At 38.3% G+C, this 20,429-nt stretch overlaps 1 protein-coding gene across 5 annotated transcripts in view; it reads left to right on the top strand.

Moving 5' to 3' along the window:
- The first annotated feature begins 666 nt into the window (after positions 1-666).
- CNOT6L (CCR4-NOT transcription complex subunit 6 like) overlaps positions 667-20,429 on the top strand; it is a 182,774-nt gene continuing 163,011 nt past the window's right edge. For 3 of the 5 annotated variants that reach the window (XR_007458117.1, XM_049632093.1, XM_049632092.1), the window contains exon 1: positions 707-1,223. Coding sequence is in view for 3 of the 5 variants with exons in the window: in XM_049632093.1 (XP_049488050.1) it covers positions 802-1,223 (422 nt within the window). In the remaining 2 variants the exon portion in view is untranslated. Of the gene's footprint in view, positions 1,295-20,429 lie in introns of all 5 variants that reach the window. The other 2 variants (XM_049632095.1, XM_049632094.1) reach the window with 2 other exon arrangements.

Below are 20,429 nucleotides of genomic sequence, written 5' to 3'. Positions count from 1 at the left end.
CCCCACCATGGTTTGTGGACGTGGATTTTTGATACCTTACCAGTCTTCCCAGCTCGTCACTCAAGCCAAGAAAAGAGAGTAAAAAAGCAATAAGGGTAAAGAAGAAAACGGGTAAGACTCCTGGCAGCCGCGCGCGCACGCGCGCCAGGACGAAACGCGGAGACCAGGAGGCGGGGCCGAGGCGCCGGGCTGGAGCTCCGCCTCCTTCCCCCTCACCCCAGCCCCCCCGCGCAGGGGAGTGACTGACTCTCGCCAGCCCCTCCACGTCAATCAACCCTCCTCCTTCTCGCACTCTCTGCACCTTGTTATTAATCTCAATACCGATATCGCGCGGACGCCTCTCCCCCGGCCCTCGGGGGTGTGAACGTGTGTGAGCGAGAGCGAAGGCACCGAAAGCTAGCGTCTCTGTGCAGCAGCCTCGGGCCCGGCAGCAGCAGGCGCAGCAGCAACCCCCGCAGCGGCGACAGCCCCAGCGCCAGGAGGCCAAGGCCAAGGCCAGGCTCTGCGCCGCTCTCGGAGTAATTGCCGCGGCTTCAGAGGCTGCGGGGGCGCAGCTTCCTCCGGCGGGGGGCCTTCGCGTCGGCGGCCGCGGCCGCGGGGCCTCTCCTGAGTGCCCAGGGTCACCGTCCCCGAAACCCGGCGGCGCGGCCCTTCGTCCCCCTCCCCGCCCCCAGTCCGTCTCCTCGCTCCGGTCAGCAGTCTTCTTCGCCGCCGCCTCTGCTGTTCCTCCGGCGGCCCGGCCCGGCCCGCCCGCCCCGCGTCCCCTCCGGCCGGTGCCTCTCCCCCCGGCGGGCTGCCTGCATGTCTTTGCTGCCCTCAGCCCCGCCGCCACCGCCGCCGCCGCCTCCCCCGCCGCCGCAGCACCAGCACCAGCAGCAGCCGCCCCGCCGCCGCCGCCGCCGTCGCCGCCCGGACCCCGGCGCGCTGAATGCAGGTGAGGAGGGGGCAAAGGCCCTCCGCGACCCCAGGCCCCCGCGCCTTTGCTTGCCCACCCGCCCGCGAGCCAGGTCCGGGCCCTGCCTGTCGCGGCCGCTTCCCTTCGGGGCGGGCGGGAGTGAGGCCCGCCCGTGGGTGTTTGTGTTTGCGTCTGCGGCCGCGGCTTCGGAGGGGAAGCATCTGTGGGGGCCTGGTGCGCGCGCGCGCGTGTTTGTGTGTGTGTCTGTTTCCCCTGCCGCGGGGAAATGGCTGCTGTTGCTCCTTCTGGGCCAGAGGAAGAGAATGAGGTAGAGTGTTTTTGTGCCTCCGAGTAGAATCGAGAGTGTTGGGAAGAGGAGCGCGTCCCCGGGGAAATGAGGTGGGAGAGGGACAAATGTGCGTGTGGGTGTGCGAGTTGGGACCCTGGCCGGCGGGGAGGCTGCCTGAGGACCCAGAGCGAGTGGGTGTGTGTCGGGTGTGGGGCTGACCCGTATCGCTGTCGGAGGCGGCGAAGGTTCCGGGGTGTGTGTTGGGGGTGGGGGGCGGGGGTCAGCGCCCAGGGCCCTGGACTCTGGGGGTGGATTTCGTGTGTCTGGGACCCTCGAGTGGCGTGCCTCCCCCTACCCCCATTTTGTGGCTGAGGCTCCGGTGCCTCGCAGGTGAGCGCTGCTCGGGCTTCGACCCGGCCGGGGAGGGTGAGTGTGTGTGCGGCACACGCACGGCAGCCAGGCCGGGAAAGCTGCGGGTCGGGGCCGCGCCGCTGTTCCCGGGCCCGGCAGGAAGCGCGCCGGCCTGCAGCGCGGCCTAACCGCCTCGGCGCCCGCCCGCCAGCGCGCCAGCCTCCCGCCAGCCTTCTCGGACGCCTCCCGGGACGCCGGGCCCGCGGGGGCCCAGGGCGCTGCCTCGGGCCTGGGCAGGTGAGGGTCGGAGGCGGGACGCGCGGATTACCGTCGCCTCGGCCGCCTCCGCGTCTGCTGAGGGGAGGCGAAGGCATATTTTGGCGTTCGAACTGCAAGCTCTTCCCCTAGCCGACGGTGGGACCCGAGGGAAAGTGAATCAAAGCAGTAAATCTGGTGAATACGCGGTGTCCAGATCCCTTCTCTTCATCTTTCCCTGAAGGCTGGGGTGGAGGGACTAAGTGCACATTTTCAGTCTTCGTTGCCTGTTTTTTCGTGGATAAGATATATGCATCTTTTTAAGATAAGAATTTTCTTGAGAGGCGGGGGCAGAAATGGAAGCTGGCTTCCCTGTTCTGTGGTGTTGGTGAGATTGGATCGATTTTGTACGTTTGAAATTGTTTTATCCTGCCTCCTAGGGGGAAAGGCGTGTACTCGCCGAGCCGAGGAGGTCGGTGAGGAAGAGGAAGTTACTGTAGCTGTCATCGTCCTATTTAGCTTATAGGCTGTTTAGGTGGGTTGTTTTCAGGGAGTTTAGCTAAGCAGTTTGCACACGTTGGAAGCACAGTACTACATTTTAGGAGATACTACTTTATTGTCTCTACTTATCTTAATTGCCAATCAAGATAGTCGCTTACAAACAAGTTTTCACTCAGTCTTCCAAACCTAGATCAAACAGCCTTTATTTGCTTACCCAGTGGGTGTTTCTGGAAGGCTGTTTTGCAGAATGGAACTATAAAGCTCAACCTGCAAAGAGGTACACAGTGCAAATTAGACCCAAATATAAATTCGTATTTGGATAATTACTTGCTGATTTATTTTACTGCACCCTCTTTTCGTTTGCAGTTAGTTAGCTCATCTAGTTAAAGCCCTATAGATAAAGTCATGATACAGATTTCATCCTCGCAGACCATGCTGTATATAATGGCCAGATAGCTCCATTTCTAAACCTGGTTTCACAAAGAAATGTTCCAGGCTGTTCACTGGGAGGGAAGAAAAGGAGTGAAGGAGAGCTGTTTTCTAAGACCATTGCAGGAAAAACAACACTTGTAGTTAAGTGGAAAAAAGGACTTATTTTACAGACCTCAGAACTCTGGCTGTGCCCTATTTCTTAGCAGTTTGACCTTAGCAAGTTACCTAATGTGTGTCAGCCTCTGTTTTCTCATTTGTAACAAGGAGATAATACATTTATAGTAAGGTTGTCCTGGGGGTAGGATGAGAAAACTTGTTTGGCACATAGTAGATGCTTAGTTAAATATTCTTCTTCCTGCAGCCCTGATTGTGGGCATTGAAACACATGTTTAAGTACAAATACCCGTTTGGTAACTGAGAACAATATTATGTAACTGTAAGTTAAAAAATCACAATAGAACATTTCGGAGTCCTTCGATATACATAAGGTATATATAAACAACTCTTGATGTTGTATTTTGTCTTTTTCCTAGAAATAAGGCTATCATTAAAGTAGCCTACTACATTAGTTTATAGAGGCTATCTAGTCATACTTTTTTTCCCTAGTATTTTTGAATAGGCCATCGCAGTTTCTTTACTTTTTATGAATTCTTACTATGTAGCCCTGGAAATAGTGCCTTAAGCTGTATACAGCACATACATGCTCCCATACAGTCAAGCATTAAAATGGATCAAGGAATCAGAGTTTACCTTTATGCAAAAGTGTAAGTGCCAAAAAAATTGCTGTGTAATTCTTTTAGTTCATGTTGACTGATTTGGTAAACAAAACCCTCTTGGAATATTTTCCTGAATAGCTTAAGGAAAAATCCTCAATCAACTTTCAATAGTTTTCCATTTTTATTATTTTGTTTGGAGTCGTAAATGTGTTTTTCATTTCATTTTAATTGTATTTTGGTGGGAAAAAATGATTTGCAATTTAAGGTAAAGGCAATGGAGAAGTTGAAAGGATTTTTTTTTTCTTTTTTTCTTTTTTTTTTCTGGTGAGGGCAGGGTGAAGAGGATGTTGAGAGAAGTTTCATTGGTTTAAGTTTGTAATATCTATTTACTAATGCAGGGCTCCCAGTTAGGCCTTATTTATATTTATATCAGCAATGCTAAGGTTAAAAACAAACAAACAAACAAACTAGTATAGTTCCAAAATTTCGACACTTTTGTGAAGGAGAGTAGAATGCAAAATATCATGGTTTTGTTAAAGTGTGTCTTATGGTTGTGTGTGCATTTACAATGAACAGAATTAATCTGCCATATGGTTATATTTAAAGGAAGAATTAGGGGCGCCTGGGTGGCTCGGTAGGTTAAGTGTCCGACTTCGGCTCAGGTCATGATCTCACGGTCCGTGAGTTCGAGCCCTGCATCGGGCTCTGTGCCGACCGCTCAGAGCCTGGAGCCTGTTTCAGATTCTGTGTCTCCCTCTCTCTCTGCTCCTCCCCTGTTCATGCTCTGTCTCTCTCTGTCTCAAAAATAAATAAATGTTAAAAAAAAAATTAAAAAATTAATAAATAAAGGAAGAATTAATTCTTCCTTAAGGATTATGAATGATAATAAAATGAGTAAATATACTAAAACTATAATTTTTAATACTTTAAAAACAATGAAATAGAAATTAATTTTGTCCTTAACTAGGGCAAACATTTGATATTACAAATTAAACATTATGAATTACAGTGTTTTAAAACACTTCATAATTTTTTTATTTGTGAAAATTGAGGAAAACCTTTTTTGTTTTGGCTTTTATATTTTTAACGTTTTAAAATTTATCTATTAGATTTGAATCAGTTAACATACAGTATAGTATTGGTTTCAGGAGTAGAATTTAGTGATTCATCACTTACATATAACACCCAGTGCTCATCCTGACCAGTGCCCTCTTTAATGCCCATCACCCATTTAGCCCATTCCCCCAGCAACCTCCCCTCAAGCAACCCTCAGTTTCTTCTCTTTATTTTAGAGTCTCTTATCGTTTGTCTCCCTCTCTGTTTTTATCTTATTTTTTCTTCCCTTCTCCTATGTTCATTTGTTGTGAGGAAAACATTTCTTGGTAATCATGAAAGTACTGAATATTAAGACATGTGGACAGTAAAATTTATTAACAGTGGAACTGCTCATTCTATCGTTGTTTAAAGTAATTATGTTACAACAAAACCAAGGTGGAAAATTGTTTTAAAATTTAATGTTACTTAAATGGGCTTTTAAACAGTCTTTCCAAAACATCCCTTATAAATGTCTTTAATTAGGGGGAATTGAAATACTTAAACTTGTGCACATATTACTTTGGATAATGTTAAGTAGAGTAATAAATACACCAGAATTTCAGTGGCTTCACACATGTAAGTTTGTATTTTGCTCACGTGTAACAGTTCCGTGCAGGTGCTCCTGGTTAGCAGACTTGTTGCTTTCCTCTGTGTGGTATTTGAGGGACCCTGACTCCTTATATCTATGTATGGTTCCACCATTCTTTAGGGCCTTGGAGCCCTGCATGTTGCTTACTGGCCTTTTAAGAACTCCCAGACTTAAAGTGACCAACATCTGCCCACATTTGATTGGTGAGAAGTTGTCACAGAGCCTTATTGGAATGCAAGGGAGATGGGAATGTAGTCCCCAGATGGTGGACAGCTTGGGGCATTTCATGATGTTGTTTTAGATGGTAGCATATATTTATGAAATTCTGTCAAAAAGGTGAGTTATAATACTTAAAAATTGCTTTCCATCTTCAAAGAGTAAAATTGGGCCCGGTGGGGTGAGAAGGAAGGAGTTAAAGCCACAAGAGGAGGAAGAGCTCTTTTCTGTGAGGACTTTGAATGACAAGTGAAATCATGCTATTTAAAGAGAGAAATTTCACAGAGAACATAACAATTGGATTTTATAACCTTTAGTAGGTCTCTCCTTTACTGTCTAGTTATCTACTCTCATTGTGGTCTACTGGGTTCTGGCTGTTGGAGCTTTTTTCTCTTTGTACTTTGAAATCCATTGAATTTCAGTTTCTGGGTTATAGTTTCTTGGCAAACAGTTTTGAATTTTTACTTTCTATTAGGATAAAATATTATTTTTAACTTTAAGGAAATTTTGTGGACCTTACTATGTTTTACTGTTTGCTGTTGCAGTTTTTGTAATTCTAAAGTCATCTTAATATATGTGAGACTTCACCCTGAAAGAACAATAAAATCATCAAATAAACAACAAAGGTTTAATTATTAACTTTGTGCTCATGTTTCATGATGAAGATATTACAATTTTCTTTGATTAACTGCACTAACACTGAGCCTGTTAAGGGAATTTTATCTCTGGACAACTTTAATTTTAATTGAATTACAAGTTACTCTTTCATTACTTAGGATTATTGTAATGTGAAAGCTTAGTGCTGTGTTCTCCTTCACTTATTTTTATTTTGAACAGTTTGGTTAGGGATCTATAGGAGTTTTATCTATCTATCTATCTATCTATCTATATCTATATTCCCCAAAAGGAAGACTTTTGAGTAGTCTTGTTAACTTCTCCCTGGTACATATTTTTAACATTTTGCATTTTGAAAATTTAAGCCCTTATTTGAGGGCCCATTCTGTATCCATTATTATACTTGATTCTAAAGAGAAGTATGAAAGAACTAGAAGAAACCCTTGCAAAACTTGTAGGTTATGAGTAAAGGAGATAAAACATATGATTTAGTTATTTCAAAACATTTAATGAACAAGCCCAAGTCACTACAGTATAAACTGTTGCAGACATTCTGTGAAGGAGTAACATGAAATGGAATGGTGGGTGGGTCAGGGACTACTTAAATTGAGAGAATTTTTTTGGTAACAGCTTTTTTGAAATAGAATTCATTTACCATAGAAATAGCCCATTTAAATAACTAGTAGTGTATAGTATATTCACAGTAGTGCAGCCATCACCACAGTTTTAGAACATTTTAATCACCTGAAATACAAATCCTGTACCCTTTAAGAGTACCCCCCCCCCCCGCCATTCTCCCATATGCTTACTTCTAGGCAATCACTGATCTGCTTTCTGACTATATTCGCCTATTCTGAACATTTCATACAAATGTAACTGTAGTGTAATATGTGGTCTTTTATTTATTTTTTTAACGTTTATTTATTTTTGAGACAGAGAGAGACAGAGCATGAATGGGGGAGGGGCAGAGAGAGAGGGAGACACAGAATCGGAGGCAGGCTCCAGGCTCTGAGCCATCAGCCCAGAGCCCGATGCGGGGCTCGAACTCATGGACCGCGAGATCGTGACCTGAGCTGAAGTCGGAGGCTTAACCGACTGAGCCACCCAGATGCCCCAGTATGTGGTCTTTTATTACAGGCTTGTTTCACTTTGTTTTCAAGGTTTCATTCATGTTATAGTACTCATTCTTTTTATGGTTGCATAATATACCTTCATATGGATAAATACTACATTTTGTTTATCAGCTAATGGACATTTGGTTTGTTTTTACTTTTTGGCTATTATATAAGTAATTCAGGTATGAACTTCATATACAAGTTTTTGTGTACATAGTTTTTAGCCCTCTTGAATATATGCCAAGGAGTGGAATTGCTGGATCATATTGTACTTCTGTGTTTGCTTGTTTTTAATTTTTTTAAAAATGTTTATTTTGATAAAGAGCACAACAAGCAGGGGAGGAGCAGAGAGAGAGAATCCCAGCAGGAACCGTGTTGTCAGCACAGAGCCTGATGCCAGGCTGGAATTCACAAACTATGAGATCATGACCTGAGCCAAAATTAAGAGTCGGATGCTTAACCAACTGAGCCAATCAGGCACCCCTTGTTTTTTTTTTTAAATTTTACTTTTTAAGTAATCTGTACACTCAGTGTGGGGCTCGAACTCACAACCCCGAAATAAAAAGTTGCATGCTCCACTAACCAAGCCAGCCAGGCACCCCATGGTGCCTTTATGTTTAAACTTTTGAGGAACTTCTGTTTTCCAAAGCACCCTTAATGTTTCACATCCCTACCAGCAGTGTAGGAGGGCTCCAGTTTCTCCACATTCTTGCCAAGGTTTGTTATATCTGTCTTTTTGATCATAGCTTTCCTAGTGGGTGTTAAGTAGTATTTCATTGTGGTTTTGATTTGCATTTCCCTAAGGATGCTGTGTCTTTTCATTTGCTTATTGGCCATTTGTATAGCTCTACCTATCATCTATCATTTATCTATGTACTTATATTTGAGAGATGTGTATTCAAATCCTTTGCACATTTTTAAATTGTTATTTATCTTTTGATCACTGAGTTGTAAGAGTCCTTTGTATGTGTAGAAAGCAGTCCTTTATCACATACATGATTTGCAAAAATTTCCCCCATTCAGTGAGTTGTCTTTTCAGTTTCCTGATGATGTCTTTTGAAGAAAAAAATTTTTAAGTTTTGATGAAGTCTAATCTAAGTTTTTGTTGCTTGTGTTTTTGGTGTCCTATCTAAGAAACCATTTACTAATCTGAGGTCATGGAGATTTATCCTTCTGTTTTGTCCTAGGAGTTTTTTTTAGTTTCGGCACTTACATTTGATTTTTGATCCATTTTGAGTTGATTTCTGCATATGACCTGATGTAGGGAGTCTAACGTGGATATCCAGTTGTCCCGGTACCATTTTTTTGCCCATTTAATTGTCTTGTTATTCCTCTCAGATCAGTTAACTATAAACATGAGGGTTTATTTCTGGACTTAAAATTTTATTCCGTTGATCTGTTTGATTTTCCTTATACCAAAGTACTGTCTTGACTGCTATATCTTTGTTATTGGAAAGTGTGAGTCCTCCAACTTTGTTCTTTTTCAAGTTTGTTTTGGCTATTTGGGGTGTCCTTTATTTCCATATGAATTTCAGAATCTCCTTGTCAATTTCTATAAAGAACTCAGCTGGAATTTTGACGGAATTTTGTCAAATCTGTAGATCGATTTGGGGAGCATTGCCTTAACAGTACTGTCTTCCTGTTCACAAACATGACATCTTTCCATTTATTTAGATCTACTTTGATTTCTTTCAATAATATTTTGCAGTTTTTAGAGTCTAGGTTTTATACTTATTTTGCTGCCTTTATTCCTGAATATTTTGTTCTTTTAGATGCTGTTGTAAATGTAAATGTTTTATCTTTGGGTTCATTGCAAGTATATAAAAATACAATTGATTTTTGTCTATTGATCTTGTATCTTGTAACCTTGCTGAACTTAATAGGTCTAATACTGTTTTAGTTCATTACATAGGATTTTCTGTATAACAAAGGTCATATCACCTGTAGAGATAGTTTTTACTTCTTTTTTAATCTGGATGTGTTTTGTTTCATTTTCTTATCTAATTATCTCGGCTGAAACCTCCAGGACCTTGTTGAAAAGAAGTGTCAAGAACAGATACCTTGTCTTGTTCCTGATCTTGGGGGAGAGCATTCAGTCTTCCACTATTAAGTATGGTGTTAGCTGTGAGGTTTTAATAGATGCTCTTTGCTAGGTTGAGGAAGTTCTGTAACTAGTTTGTTGAATGTTTTTCTCATGAAGGGATCTTGGGGCATTAGGGTTGTTTTTGAGGGAAATACGGAATATGAATTACAAAAGTGAAGATACTGTGTCCAGTAATGAGGGCCTAGCTTTCCCTACCCTCTTTTTCCTTCTTCCTTATTTCCTCCCCTCCCTACTCCTTTATGTTCTCTAATGTTTTCCCATTGACCCATTTGCACACTTGGAGGGTTCTTAATCCTTTTCTGAAGATTTTCTGAATAACTTACATCCTTGAGGAGCAGTGGAGAATATGGTTTCTTTTGAAAAACATTCAGTAAAAATGGGATGTTTTCCCGTGATTACATTAATAGCTAGTTTGGTGGGGGATACAAGAAGCAGAGAGAATACTGAATCATAACTGAAGAACTAATCATAGAATTAAAAAGATGGGAATAAACTTTTGTGATATCAAGGGTATGGTGTTTTTTGTTTTTAAGTTTAAGAGAGAGCGAGCATCCCAAGCAGGCTCTATTTTGTCAGCACAGAGCCTGACATGGGGCTTGAACTCACGAACTGCCAGATCATGACCTGAGTCGAAATCGAGAGTTGGATGCTTAACCGACTGAGGCACTCCAGCATCCCAAGGGTATGGTTAATGAAGAATTCCATGTTTACTTTGAACCTGGTTGTTACCAGACTTTTCCCCCAAATATTTCAGCATGAATAGTTTTGTTTTTGTAGGTTTTCTAAAAAACTTGATAGCTTTCTTAGGAAATTTTACTCTGCAAAGTAAGGTTATGTTTCAGTTGATGTGATTACCCTTTAATTTTTGGAACTTTAATTGTATTTATATACAGTTAAATTCTGATTCGGTAAACACTTTTTATTTTATCTATTTAGTTTAAAATTTTAATGTTTATTTATTTTTGAGAGAGAGAGAGCGCAAGCTAGCAGGGGAGGGACAGAGAGAGAGACAGAGACAGACAGAATCTGAAGCAGGCTCCAGGCTCTGAGCTGTCAGCACAGAGCCCAACATGGAGCTCGAACTCACAAGCCATGAGATCATGGCCTGAGCTGAAGTTGGCCGCTTAAGCACCTGAGCCATCCAGGTGCCCCTCAATAAGTATTTTTTAAAAATGTTATTTCTCTGCATGTTATAAGTCTCAGAAGTTAAGTAACTTTGGGTTTAGCCAAGAATCTTCCTGTTTACAAGTCAGAATTGCAAAGTGGTGATAGATTTTTTTGTTTTGTATTCTCTTTTGTAGTAGGATACATTTCATTTTTTTAGATCATGTTAAAATCTCATTGTAGATAAAAATTTATTTTTAAGTTTTTTGAAGAAATAAGTGGTTTACTTTGTTGTGAGAGACTCATCATTCATACTGAATAGATACCAGGTGATTTGAGGCTGTTAATATGTATTTATTAATAATAGAAATTGGTGACACCAAGTAAAAGTTATAGCACTTTATCTTTTATCTTTTTCCCCCAAATTACTTAGAGTCTCTAAATGAGTAGTGTAGATCAGAGTTCTATAATACTAGTAACTATTAAGAGAATAGAACTAAATTTAGGGTATACCAACTGTAAATGTCTCTTTATACAAAGACTTTCTTGAGATCTTTATATATTTATGGCTGTGTGACCATAATGCTTATATTTAAAGAAAAACCAAAAAAACTGGCATGAATATGTTCTGTTATAGGTTCATATTATTAGTTCAGTCTTCTGCAACTTATGAAATAATCTATTGTGAATAATGTACCAAATGATAATGTTGAAACAGTGTAAAAATTTTAATCACTTTAAAGTAACTAACTAATAAATAAGAAGCTTCTACTGGCTATCAGCTATTGTATTCAGGGTTCTGGGTAATAGAAAGTTTGGAATAGTCTCTTCTAGGAAATGGAACAGATATTTATTGAGCTACTGAGTACTAAGGTTTGTGAAAGCCATCCGCTTCCCTTTAAGTATGTCATCTAAATTCGTTTTCATGAAAATTCTGTGTATTAGAGTATGATTCTTATTCTACAGGTGGTTAATAATGTGAACCCTTGGATCCTTTACTTCCTAGCTCTTGGGAAACTTACTTCTCCATGCTTCAGTTTTCTCATCTGTAATGAGGAGATAATAATAGCTCTTATCTTACAGGGTTGTGAGAATTAAATCAAGTAATACCTATAAAATTTTTTTTTATGTTTATTTACTTTTGAAGGAGAGAGAGAAAGAGTGTGAGCAAGGGAGGGGCAGAGAGAGAGGGAGACACAGAATCCGAAGCAGGCTCCAGGCTCTGAGCTCTCAGCACAGAGCCCAATGTAGGGCTTGAACCCACAAACCGTGAGATCATGACCTGAGCCTAAGTTGGATGCTTTACTGACTGAGCCACCCAGGCTCCCCCCACCAAGTAATACCTATAAAGTGCTTAGAATAGTATGTGGCACATCTGTAGTAACAAAACAAAACTAAAAACAATATATGTTAGCCATTGCTGTTTGTTTTTTTTTTTTAATCGGGAGCTATACAAGTTAAATAACTTGACTCCAAAATGCTCCAAAATAAAATTCCTCTTTTATTACTTACACATATAAGGGATTTACGTAAGCAATTTACGCCCAGATGAATAGTGAGTATAAGCAGAATATGCTAACTGACAAAAACCATTAAGTGCTATAACATACAGAGTACATATGGGTTGGTAATCTACAGGGATAAGGAGGAGATAGAAGTTGATCTCACCTTTATGGCTAGGATAAGGAAGGAAAGGAAAATGTAGTAGAACACTGCAGCATCCATTTTTGTTCCTTTAACTTCTATTCCTTTGTATACATCATCACTAGAGAAATCCTTGAAAAATTCATTTGACATTGCTTAAATCCCGTTCCTAAAATCCTTTAGTAATAGTAATAGTTACTATTTTTTGGTTGCATACTATGTGCTAAGGGCCTTATATAGTGAATATCTTGGCTTTGTGGGTCACATTAAGATCTCTGTCCTATATTCTTTTTTTTTTTCGTCGTACTTCTTTATTCTTTCAACAGTCCTTTAGAAATGTAAAACCATTTACTGCTGGCAAACCAAGCTGTAGTTTGCTGACCTCTCTGCTGGGAGATTTACATGATTTCTTGTTAGAATCTTGGCAAAATTGATATTATTAATCCTTATTTTACAGTTGAGGAAACTGAAGCTTAGAGAGGCAAATTTGATGAAATTCATTTAGCAAGGAAATGACAGAGCTCAAATTCAGATTTAGGTCACTGGAATTCCTAAACCTGTGTGCTTTCCAGGATATCCTGCTGCTGCTTATTTCTTTTAGAAGAAAGTGGAGATTTCATAGAATTATATGTAAGACCCATTATGATCTTATCCTTGTGTACTTCTCCAGTTTTATCATTTATTACTCCTCTCTCCTGAACATATTCCCTAGACTTGCCATGTTGAGTGACTGATAGCCCAGTTTATGGTTTGCATGTGCCTATAGTATCGTACACTTTATGGCTTTTTTGATAATTCACCTTAGATAGTTTCTACTCTAGGAAACCTTGCCTGATGATTGTTCTAGTCCTTGCTTTTAGGCCCTTTCTGTGCTTCTGTAGCATCCTGTGCATTCCTTTTTCATAATATTTACTGGGTTGTCTTGTATTTACCTGGTTTCTGTTTCTACTTTTCTATTAAACTGTGAGTTTTTAAGGGCAGAAATACTTCACTTTGTAGCCCATGTGTTTATAAGAGTTAAATTCCTCCTACCATGTATCAGTGTACTGAGTGTTTAGTATATATTAGGGGCTTGGTAACTGTTTACTAAATAAATGAATAATGGCATTGCAAATGTAGAAATTACATCAACAAATACATAGTAGCAGAAAGACAAGTCCAGGTTCAAGTAGGAAAGAGAAATTTAGTTAATTTCTGGTTAATTTTCCTAGCTTCAGTAGAAACAAGGAGGCTGATAAGGCAAATTGGAACATGATTATTAGGGAGGGGTTTGAATGCCTAGGTAAGGAATTTTAGTTTTATCCTAGGTTCAACTCTGGAGCAACCAAGTGGTTTTTACATCTGTAAATTGAGATTCTCTTATTAATGACTGAATTTTATTATAACGTTGTTTTAGATAATACTTCTAGGGCATAGCTATATATTACTTTTGATTACTCATAATTATTAATACCACTGTTAAACACATTCAGAGCATTGGGTGTTTTGAGCAGGTTGGTGGCAGGTTGAAATTATTTAAGAAATTATCTGGTTGAGGTATGCAGAATCATTTGAAGTCAGAATGGGAGGAGGAAGGCTCTTTTTTAAAAGAGTTAAAATGCAAAGTGATTAAGTCAAGAAATAGATCTGTGTCAGTTGGGATAACTAGAGCTTTTAATAAAATGACACTGGTGATTGAATATGAAGGAAGAAGTCAGATGACTGAGAAATCAGAAGGAGGAGACAATTCGGGGAAGAAAATTATGAATTCAGTGTTAGACAAATTGATTAAAATTGGAATGATTTCTATTTTTGCCTGGATTTAGGCCCTAATTGCTTTATGCCTGAGTAATTAGAATAGCCTCATGATTGTTGTCCCTTTCTGCCTCTAATGGATGAGTGGTATATTTGGATACGGGTGGATGTTGGTGGTATGGACCCTTTTGCAGAAGGCTGTAGAGCCTTTTTAGAACAATGATTTTAAGCGAATAAAAGAAAATAAGATGAAAAAGGAACATGTTATATTAAAATACTAAAATATATAAAAACATTTGTGATATTAATATTGTGCCTTTTTGTCAATACATTTAAATTACAAGATCTAAATAACTACTATAATTTTGAATTAGTGACATATATAGGTGATATTTTGAGATATTTGTAATAACTAATAACTTACGTTAGTGACCAAAATTACAGGTACTGCTAATATCATGGTAGGTGTTTTAGCTCTAATTGAAAGAGGTACTAAATTTTCATTAGAGATGAGTGGAAGTGGTGATGTAATTTCTTTTCCAGACACCAGGTTAGTAATCTTTGCTTGTATTATGTTCTGGTTTCAAGCTATTTGTGTATTTTTGTCATAGTACTATGCTATTTTTTTTTTTTTTCAGGTGGCAACATTTTTTCATGTCTGCTTTTGGAAATAATATGTGCTCCCTAGATAAAAAAATGATATTGAAGACCATAATTTCCTGGTCATCTTATCTCATGGGAGATCAAAGACTGTTGGTAGTATGAACTGTTTTCTGTTTCTAGGCAATATGTACAATATATAACCACATAAACGTCCATAACTTACATGATTTTTAAATTTGCATTCTGATTTAACAATGTATTGCCATTTTTTTGATCAGTAGATCTGCCCCATGCTTTTAAAAAAAATACAGCATTTTAAAAAAAGTGAGATATCACCATATTGCAAAAATCACTATTTTACAGTGTATACTTCAGTGGTCTTAGTATTTTCACTGTGTTGTGAACCACCACTGCTGTCTAATTTCAAAACATTTCCATCACCCTCAGAAGAAAACCTTATCCCTGTTAGCTATTCCTGTTTTCCTATTTCTTCATCTGTTGGCAATTACTAGTCTGCTTTTTCTCTTATGGATTTGCTAGGCATTAAATGTAAATGGAATCATACAATATGTGAATTTTTGTGTCTGGCTTCTTTCACTTAGTGTAATGTTTTAAAGATGATTTCATGTTGTAGCATGTACTAGTACTTCATTATTTAAAAAAAAATTTTTTTTAAATGTTTATTTTTGAGAGAGAGAGAGAGAGAGAGACAGAGACAGAGTGTGAGCATGGGAAGGGCAGAGAGAGAGGGAGACAGAGTCTGAAGCAGGCTCCAGACTCTGAGCTGGCAGCACAGAGCCTGATGCGGGACTTGAACCCACGAACTGTGAGATCATGACCTGAGCCTAAGCCAGACGCTTAACCGACTGAGCCACCCAGGCACCCAGTACTTCATTACTTTTTACGGCTGAATAATATGCTGTTATATGGGCATATCATATTTGGCTCGTTCATCTATCAACTGATAGACATTTGGGTTGTTTCCACTATTATATTATATTTATATTATATTATATTATATTATATTATATTATATTATATTATTTCAACTATTATAAATAATTCTGCTCTAAGCATTTATTAACATATTTTTGTGTGGACATAGGTTTTCACTTCTCTTGGGTATATACCTAAGGGTGGAGTTACTGGATCACATGGCAGTTTGATTTTAATTTTTTGAAGACTGACAAACTTTTTCACAGCAGCTGTGTCATTTTACGTTTCCACACATTATGCTTTCTGATGGATGAATTGTAATCCATTTTATTGATGTGCTATAATTCAGTCCCCTACTGGTAAATTAATTGATTTCCTTATTTTTGACAATTAACACTAATGCAGAGAAAAGACACATAAATGTACCTTCACACTTTTTTAAAGGATAAATTTCTAGAAGTGAACTTGCTGGATTACAATGATTACACATTTAAAATTTTGAAATATCTTGTTGGGTTACCTTTTAGAGATGTATAAAATTATATTCCCATCAGTTGTGTAATGCGATGCCTGTTTCCCCAAACTCTTATTCATGTTATTAATCTTTGCTATTCTAATAATAAAGTCATACACTTTTAAAAAAAATTCTATATTTCCGTTTACCTTTCTTTTGGCCAATCTGTTGTGATTTGCCTGATTATGACCTTTACTTCCAATTTTTCTGTTGGGGTGTTGACATTTTTTTCTTATTGATTTGTAAAAGCTGTTTATATTTTAGAAACATTGCCTCATTATCCATTATAAATGTTAGAGATTTTGCTCCAGTTTCCTCTTGATCTTTTGACTTTATGACTTAGCTCTTTGCCTTACAGACATTAGATTTTTTTTATATTGTTTAATCTGCCATTTTTTAATAGTCTTTACTTTGTTTAGAAAAGTCTTCTGCACTCCAAGATTCTAAGATTATTCTGCATTTCCCTGCAGAAATGTTTTACTTATTTATTTATTTATTCCTCTGTAAATGTTCAGAATTAAATTTGTCATGTTTTAGTAGAGGAATCTTGGATTTTGTGGTTGGAGTCATTCATATTCAGATTTCAGTCTAGTCACTTACTCAGTGAGGTGTTGGATGTTTCACAACTTCTCTGTACTTCAGCTTTCTCATAGGCAAAATGGGAATTAATATGTAGTTTTAATTTTAGTAAAATTAAATGTGATAATGTGTGCAAATAGTCTAGCACAGTATCTGGACACAAACTGGCATTCAGTGCATGTTTTCTTATCTCTCCCACTCAAGTCTATCTTCTTCAGCCTATTTATAATCTGATTCAGAAGATGAGGGAAAAGTTTCAAGAAGTAGAGGGTGGTCCTCAGTTTGTAAAACCAGAGAAATCATATAGGATGAGCTGACTGAAAAGAGGGTTGAAAATTGATTTAGTAATTTTGAGGTCATTTTAATAAAGAACATTTTTCATTTGAGTGATGAGAGACAGCCATATTTTAATAGAATGAAGGCTAAAGCCATTCAACATACACTAAGGATGATTAAGAGTGTATGCGTTATCCTCATTATATGTTTGAGAAATAGTTGTAACTCTTCTTGTTTCTTTCATTGTTAGAATGCTGGTAAGAGGACAGGGATAGCAATACAAATACATATATAGTATATATAAATTGTAGACAAATTTACGCCATTTTTACTATTAGTTGGAATTACAGTACTTGTAGCACATTTCACAGTGAGTTCATCAAACCAGTCAAGAACTACCTCTCTATTTGGATTTTATCCTTAGTACCCCTTTTTGGAATTTACACACATTCTTTCATTACAGTTATTTGTAGGGACGCCTGGGTGGCTCAGTTGGTTAAGTGTCCAACTTCTGCTCAGGCCATGATCTCATGGCTCAGGAGTTTGAGCCCCGCATCGGGCTCTGTGCTGACAGCTCAGAGCCTGGAGCCTGCTTCGGATTCTGTGTCTCCCTCTCTCTCTGCCTCTCTCTGTCTCTCAAATGTAAGTAAACATTTAAAAAATTACAGTTATTTGTAAACAATGTTATATATCCTTTGTGCAGTGCAACTTTAAGTGCATTTTAGAAAGAGATGGGAAATAAATGTTTACAATACAGTAATCATTGTTTACATTTTCCTCATCTTTCCTAGACTATAAGATTTTTAGGGCAATGAACACAGTCCTAATAATTAAAAATAATGGATTTTTGACAGTTGTTTATAATGCAGGAGTTTTGACAAATGTTTATAAAGCATTATAAACTGTCTTTTTTTTTCTATAAAACAGCTTCAAAATAAAGTTTTAAAAAATTGCTAATAAAAATGTTCATTTAGATTTTTCTCGAATGGAGAAATAATAGGTGTGCATTATGTGTAATTGGGTTTTAGAAAGTGGTTATCAAATTCTATTCCTTGACTCTGGGGTAACTGCCTGTTCCTAGTATGTTGCAAGTATACGGTCCTCATTTTGTTAGTCTCAAAACAAGAAGGAAATTCTGTATTGGTTAGCTTAGGAGGAAGGTAATGAGTTTAAGTAACAAAACAGGAAATTTGTTTCTCTGTGACCTTTAATGAGTTTGTGAGGTTGGCATTTTGACTACAGGATTGAAATTCAGAAGAGTTTTATATTTAGTTTGCTTTGTTGCTTTTGCAGTTATCTACTTGTCAAGGAGAAAAGTAGGAATCCAAGTTAAAGACTGCTACCTTTGTGGGGAAATGATGAACAATACTCTTCCTTCTGCTGACAAAATCTGGGTATCTGTATTTTATAATGGCTGGTTTTTGCTTTTACATTGGGAGGGCCAAAGTATCCTTTCCTGGAATCAAGCTTGACTCAAAGCCTTTGTAAGTTCTCTTATTTTTTATCCTTTTAAGCAACTATTTTAGGAACTGTTTTAAAGCTGACACCCCTTCCCTTCCAACCTTTTCCGCTCAGTACAAAGCACCACTTTCTTGGCAGTAATTTATATGAGTGGAGTGGGTACTCTCCTTAGGCATTTTTTCCTGCCAAAAAGTTAAGGATTAGCTCTATTGTTTGATGCTATCTGTTTTGGATCAATGTGAGTCAGCGTTGGCACTGCCTTTTAAATTCTTTCATAATAAGGTGCTGGCACTTTGGAACCCTTTCCTTGATGGAGCTTTTCTTTGTGCCTTATCAAGTTTTAGAGTTTGGTTACTAAGGCTTTTCTGTTTTATTCCACTATTTTTAATGGATTCTTGTATTTACATATGGCTTTTCTAAATTATACACCCTGGTTCTCAGATACGTTAAACTAGTTTTAACACCTTTAAGTGTGTATCTTGCTGAGTATATCTAATGACGAAGCTTTGTGTTATTTGATTCAGGTCAAAAGTGTGAGATAGTTTGATTACTCCCAGACTTTCATTGTTAGTCAAGATTTAATTAAGTTATTTTCTAAAGAAATAGAAAAGCTAAAATAATTAGAAGAGCTATTCAATATGAAGAGACATTCATTAGTTAAATTTTTATCGATACTATCAGGTTTAGTTTTCTAGTAACAGAAACCAGTTTCTTGAATTAGTGTTTATATTTTCTTGATGCAATGCAGCATTCTTAGTTCTACACAGATGATTTTTTGCTTACATACACTCAAGACATTACATTTGTGAAATATTAAATTCTTTGGTTTTATATACCACTAGAGAGGCAGAGCCTGATATTGGAAGGTAGGAGAAGGAAAAAGGTGATTTTATTTCCTATGAAGTATTAGAATGTTACTTGAGGCTTCCCTCACCCCCCACTTTTAAACATGTTGGCTGAGTACAGTTTTTCTAATGGATTTGTCAACTTTGATAAGAACTCTCAATCGTTGATATGCTTGCTTTTTAACAATGTGGCTTATCTAGGTGATCTATAATCTTTTTACAGATTACAGATGCCCTTGCATCTTGTCTCAGAGTCTGAACATATTTACTCTTGACTTTGTTTTTAGCAGCAAACATGTTTTCATTTCTGGTAGGTTTGAAGACACAGACTGTGTTGTGGATTCTTGTTTACTCACTTTCAGATTGCACAGTCAAGTGATTTAGGAGAATACTTTGGGCAGTACTTGTTATTGATTGGCAATTTTAGGAGAATGCTTGAAGTAAATTTTCTGATACTGTAGGCATCCTTGTGAATGTAATACTCTTGCTTTTGTTTTTTCTCTCTCCCACTTAACTTTGGTAGGTATACTGTAATGAAAAAGAGAAATTCAAATGAGAATTTGCACCAGTCAGATACAGTGACCTTTGATGATCAGTATGCTAAGGAGCATGCTGGAGAATAGACAAATGACTTTGCATGTTTATCCTTGAACACATGCCAGATACATTGGATAGATCTGTCTTGACTACATAATAGCATCTTAAGTACCTACCAGGGTGGAAACTTTGTTCTCCATCTGTGGCTTTTTTCTTGCTTATCTGGATATCTTACAGCTTCTAAGAGGGATGTGAGTACTATTGGAGTTAGGCTGACAGTGAATGTAGAGGATAAGACTACAAATAAAAAAATTCCAAGCCATTTATTTATTTATTTTGTATCTGTGTTAGTGACAAAGTAGGAAATGAAAGAAAGAACTGCTAGCGTGAGAATTTGTTAGAGAAATGGGAACATGGTTTCTCTTGTGTTATCTCTAAGTTTGTTGAATGGTCAACTGCACAGTAATAGGTGTTAAGTTTGTTGTTCCTGTGCCAGAAAAACGAACTGTTCTGAGTCACTATGTAGTCCATTCAGGTTACATGGATTTAGGGGGTTAAGTATGATAGTAATAGGATTTGGGTATTCCTGGGTCTCTAGCCATAATATCATCTATCCATCTATCTTTGGGGTTTCTGAGGGGGCTATTCATATGAAAAAAATGAGAATTGAATTCTTAACTTTTTAATGTAGAAATTGTGCTGGACTATTTTAAAATCAGGACCTGTTTGGACCTCCTATGCTTCTATCCTCCCTGCTTCTAGATCAGTTTTTTAAAAAATCAGTTTGCCTAAAGAATCAGTTTGCTGAAATTATTAAAATTGTTTTCTTTCCTTCTTCTTTTTTTTAACAAAATTTAAATCTGGTGTAGTTAACGTACATTATGTTATGTTTCCGGTATGTGCAATGGTGATTCAATAAAAACTGTCTTCTTTCACTCAGCAAAATTATTTTGAAAGTTTTTCATGTTGTCATGTGTATCATCAGTAGGTCATTCCTTTTTATTGCTGAGTGATATTTCATTC

This window comes from Panthera uncia, chromosome B1 (assembly GCF_023721935.1).
Source record: "Panthera uncia isolate 11264 chromosome B1, Puncia_PCG_1.0, whole genome shotgun sequence".
Lineage (NCBI taxonomy): Eukaryota > Metazoa > Chordata > Mammalia > Carnivora > Felidae > Panthera > Panthera uncia.
The sequence above is the reverse complement of the archived record's forward strand: the minus strand, read 5'-3'. Positions and strand labels throughout refer to the sequence as shown.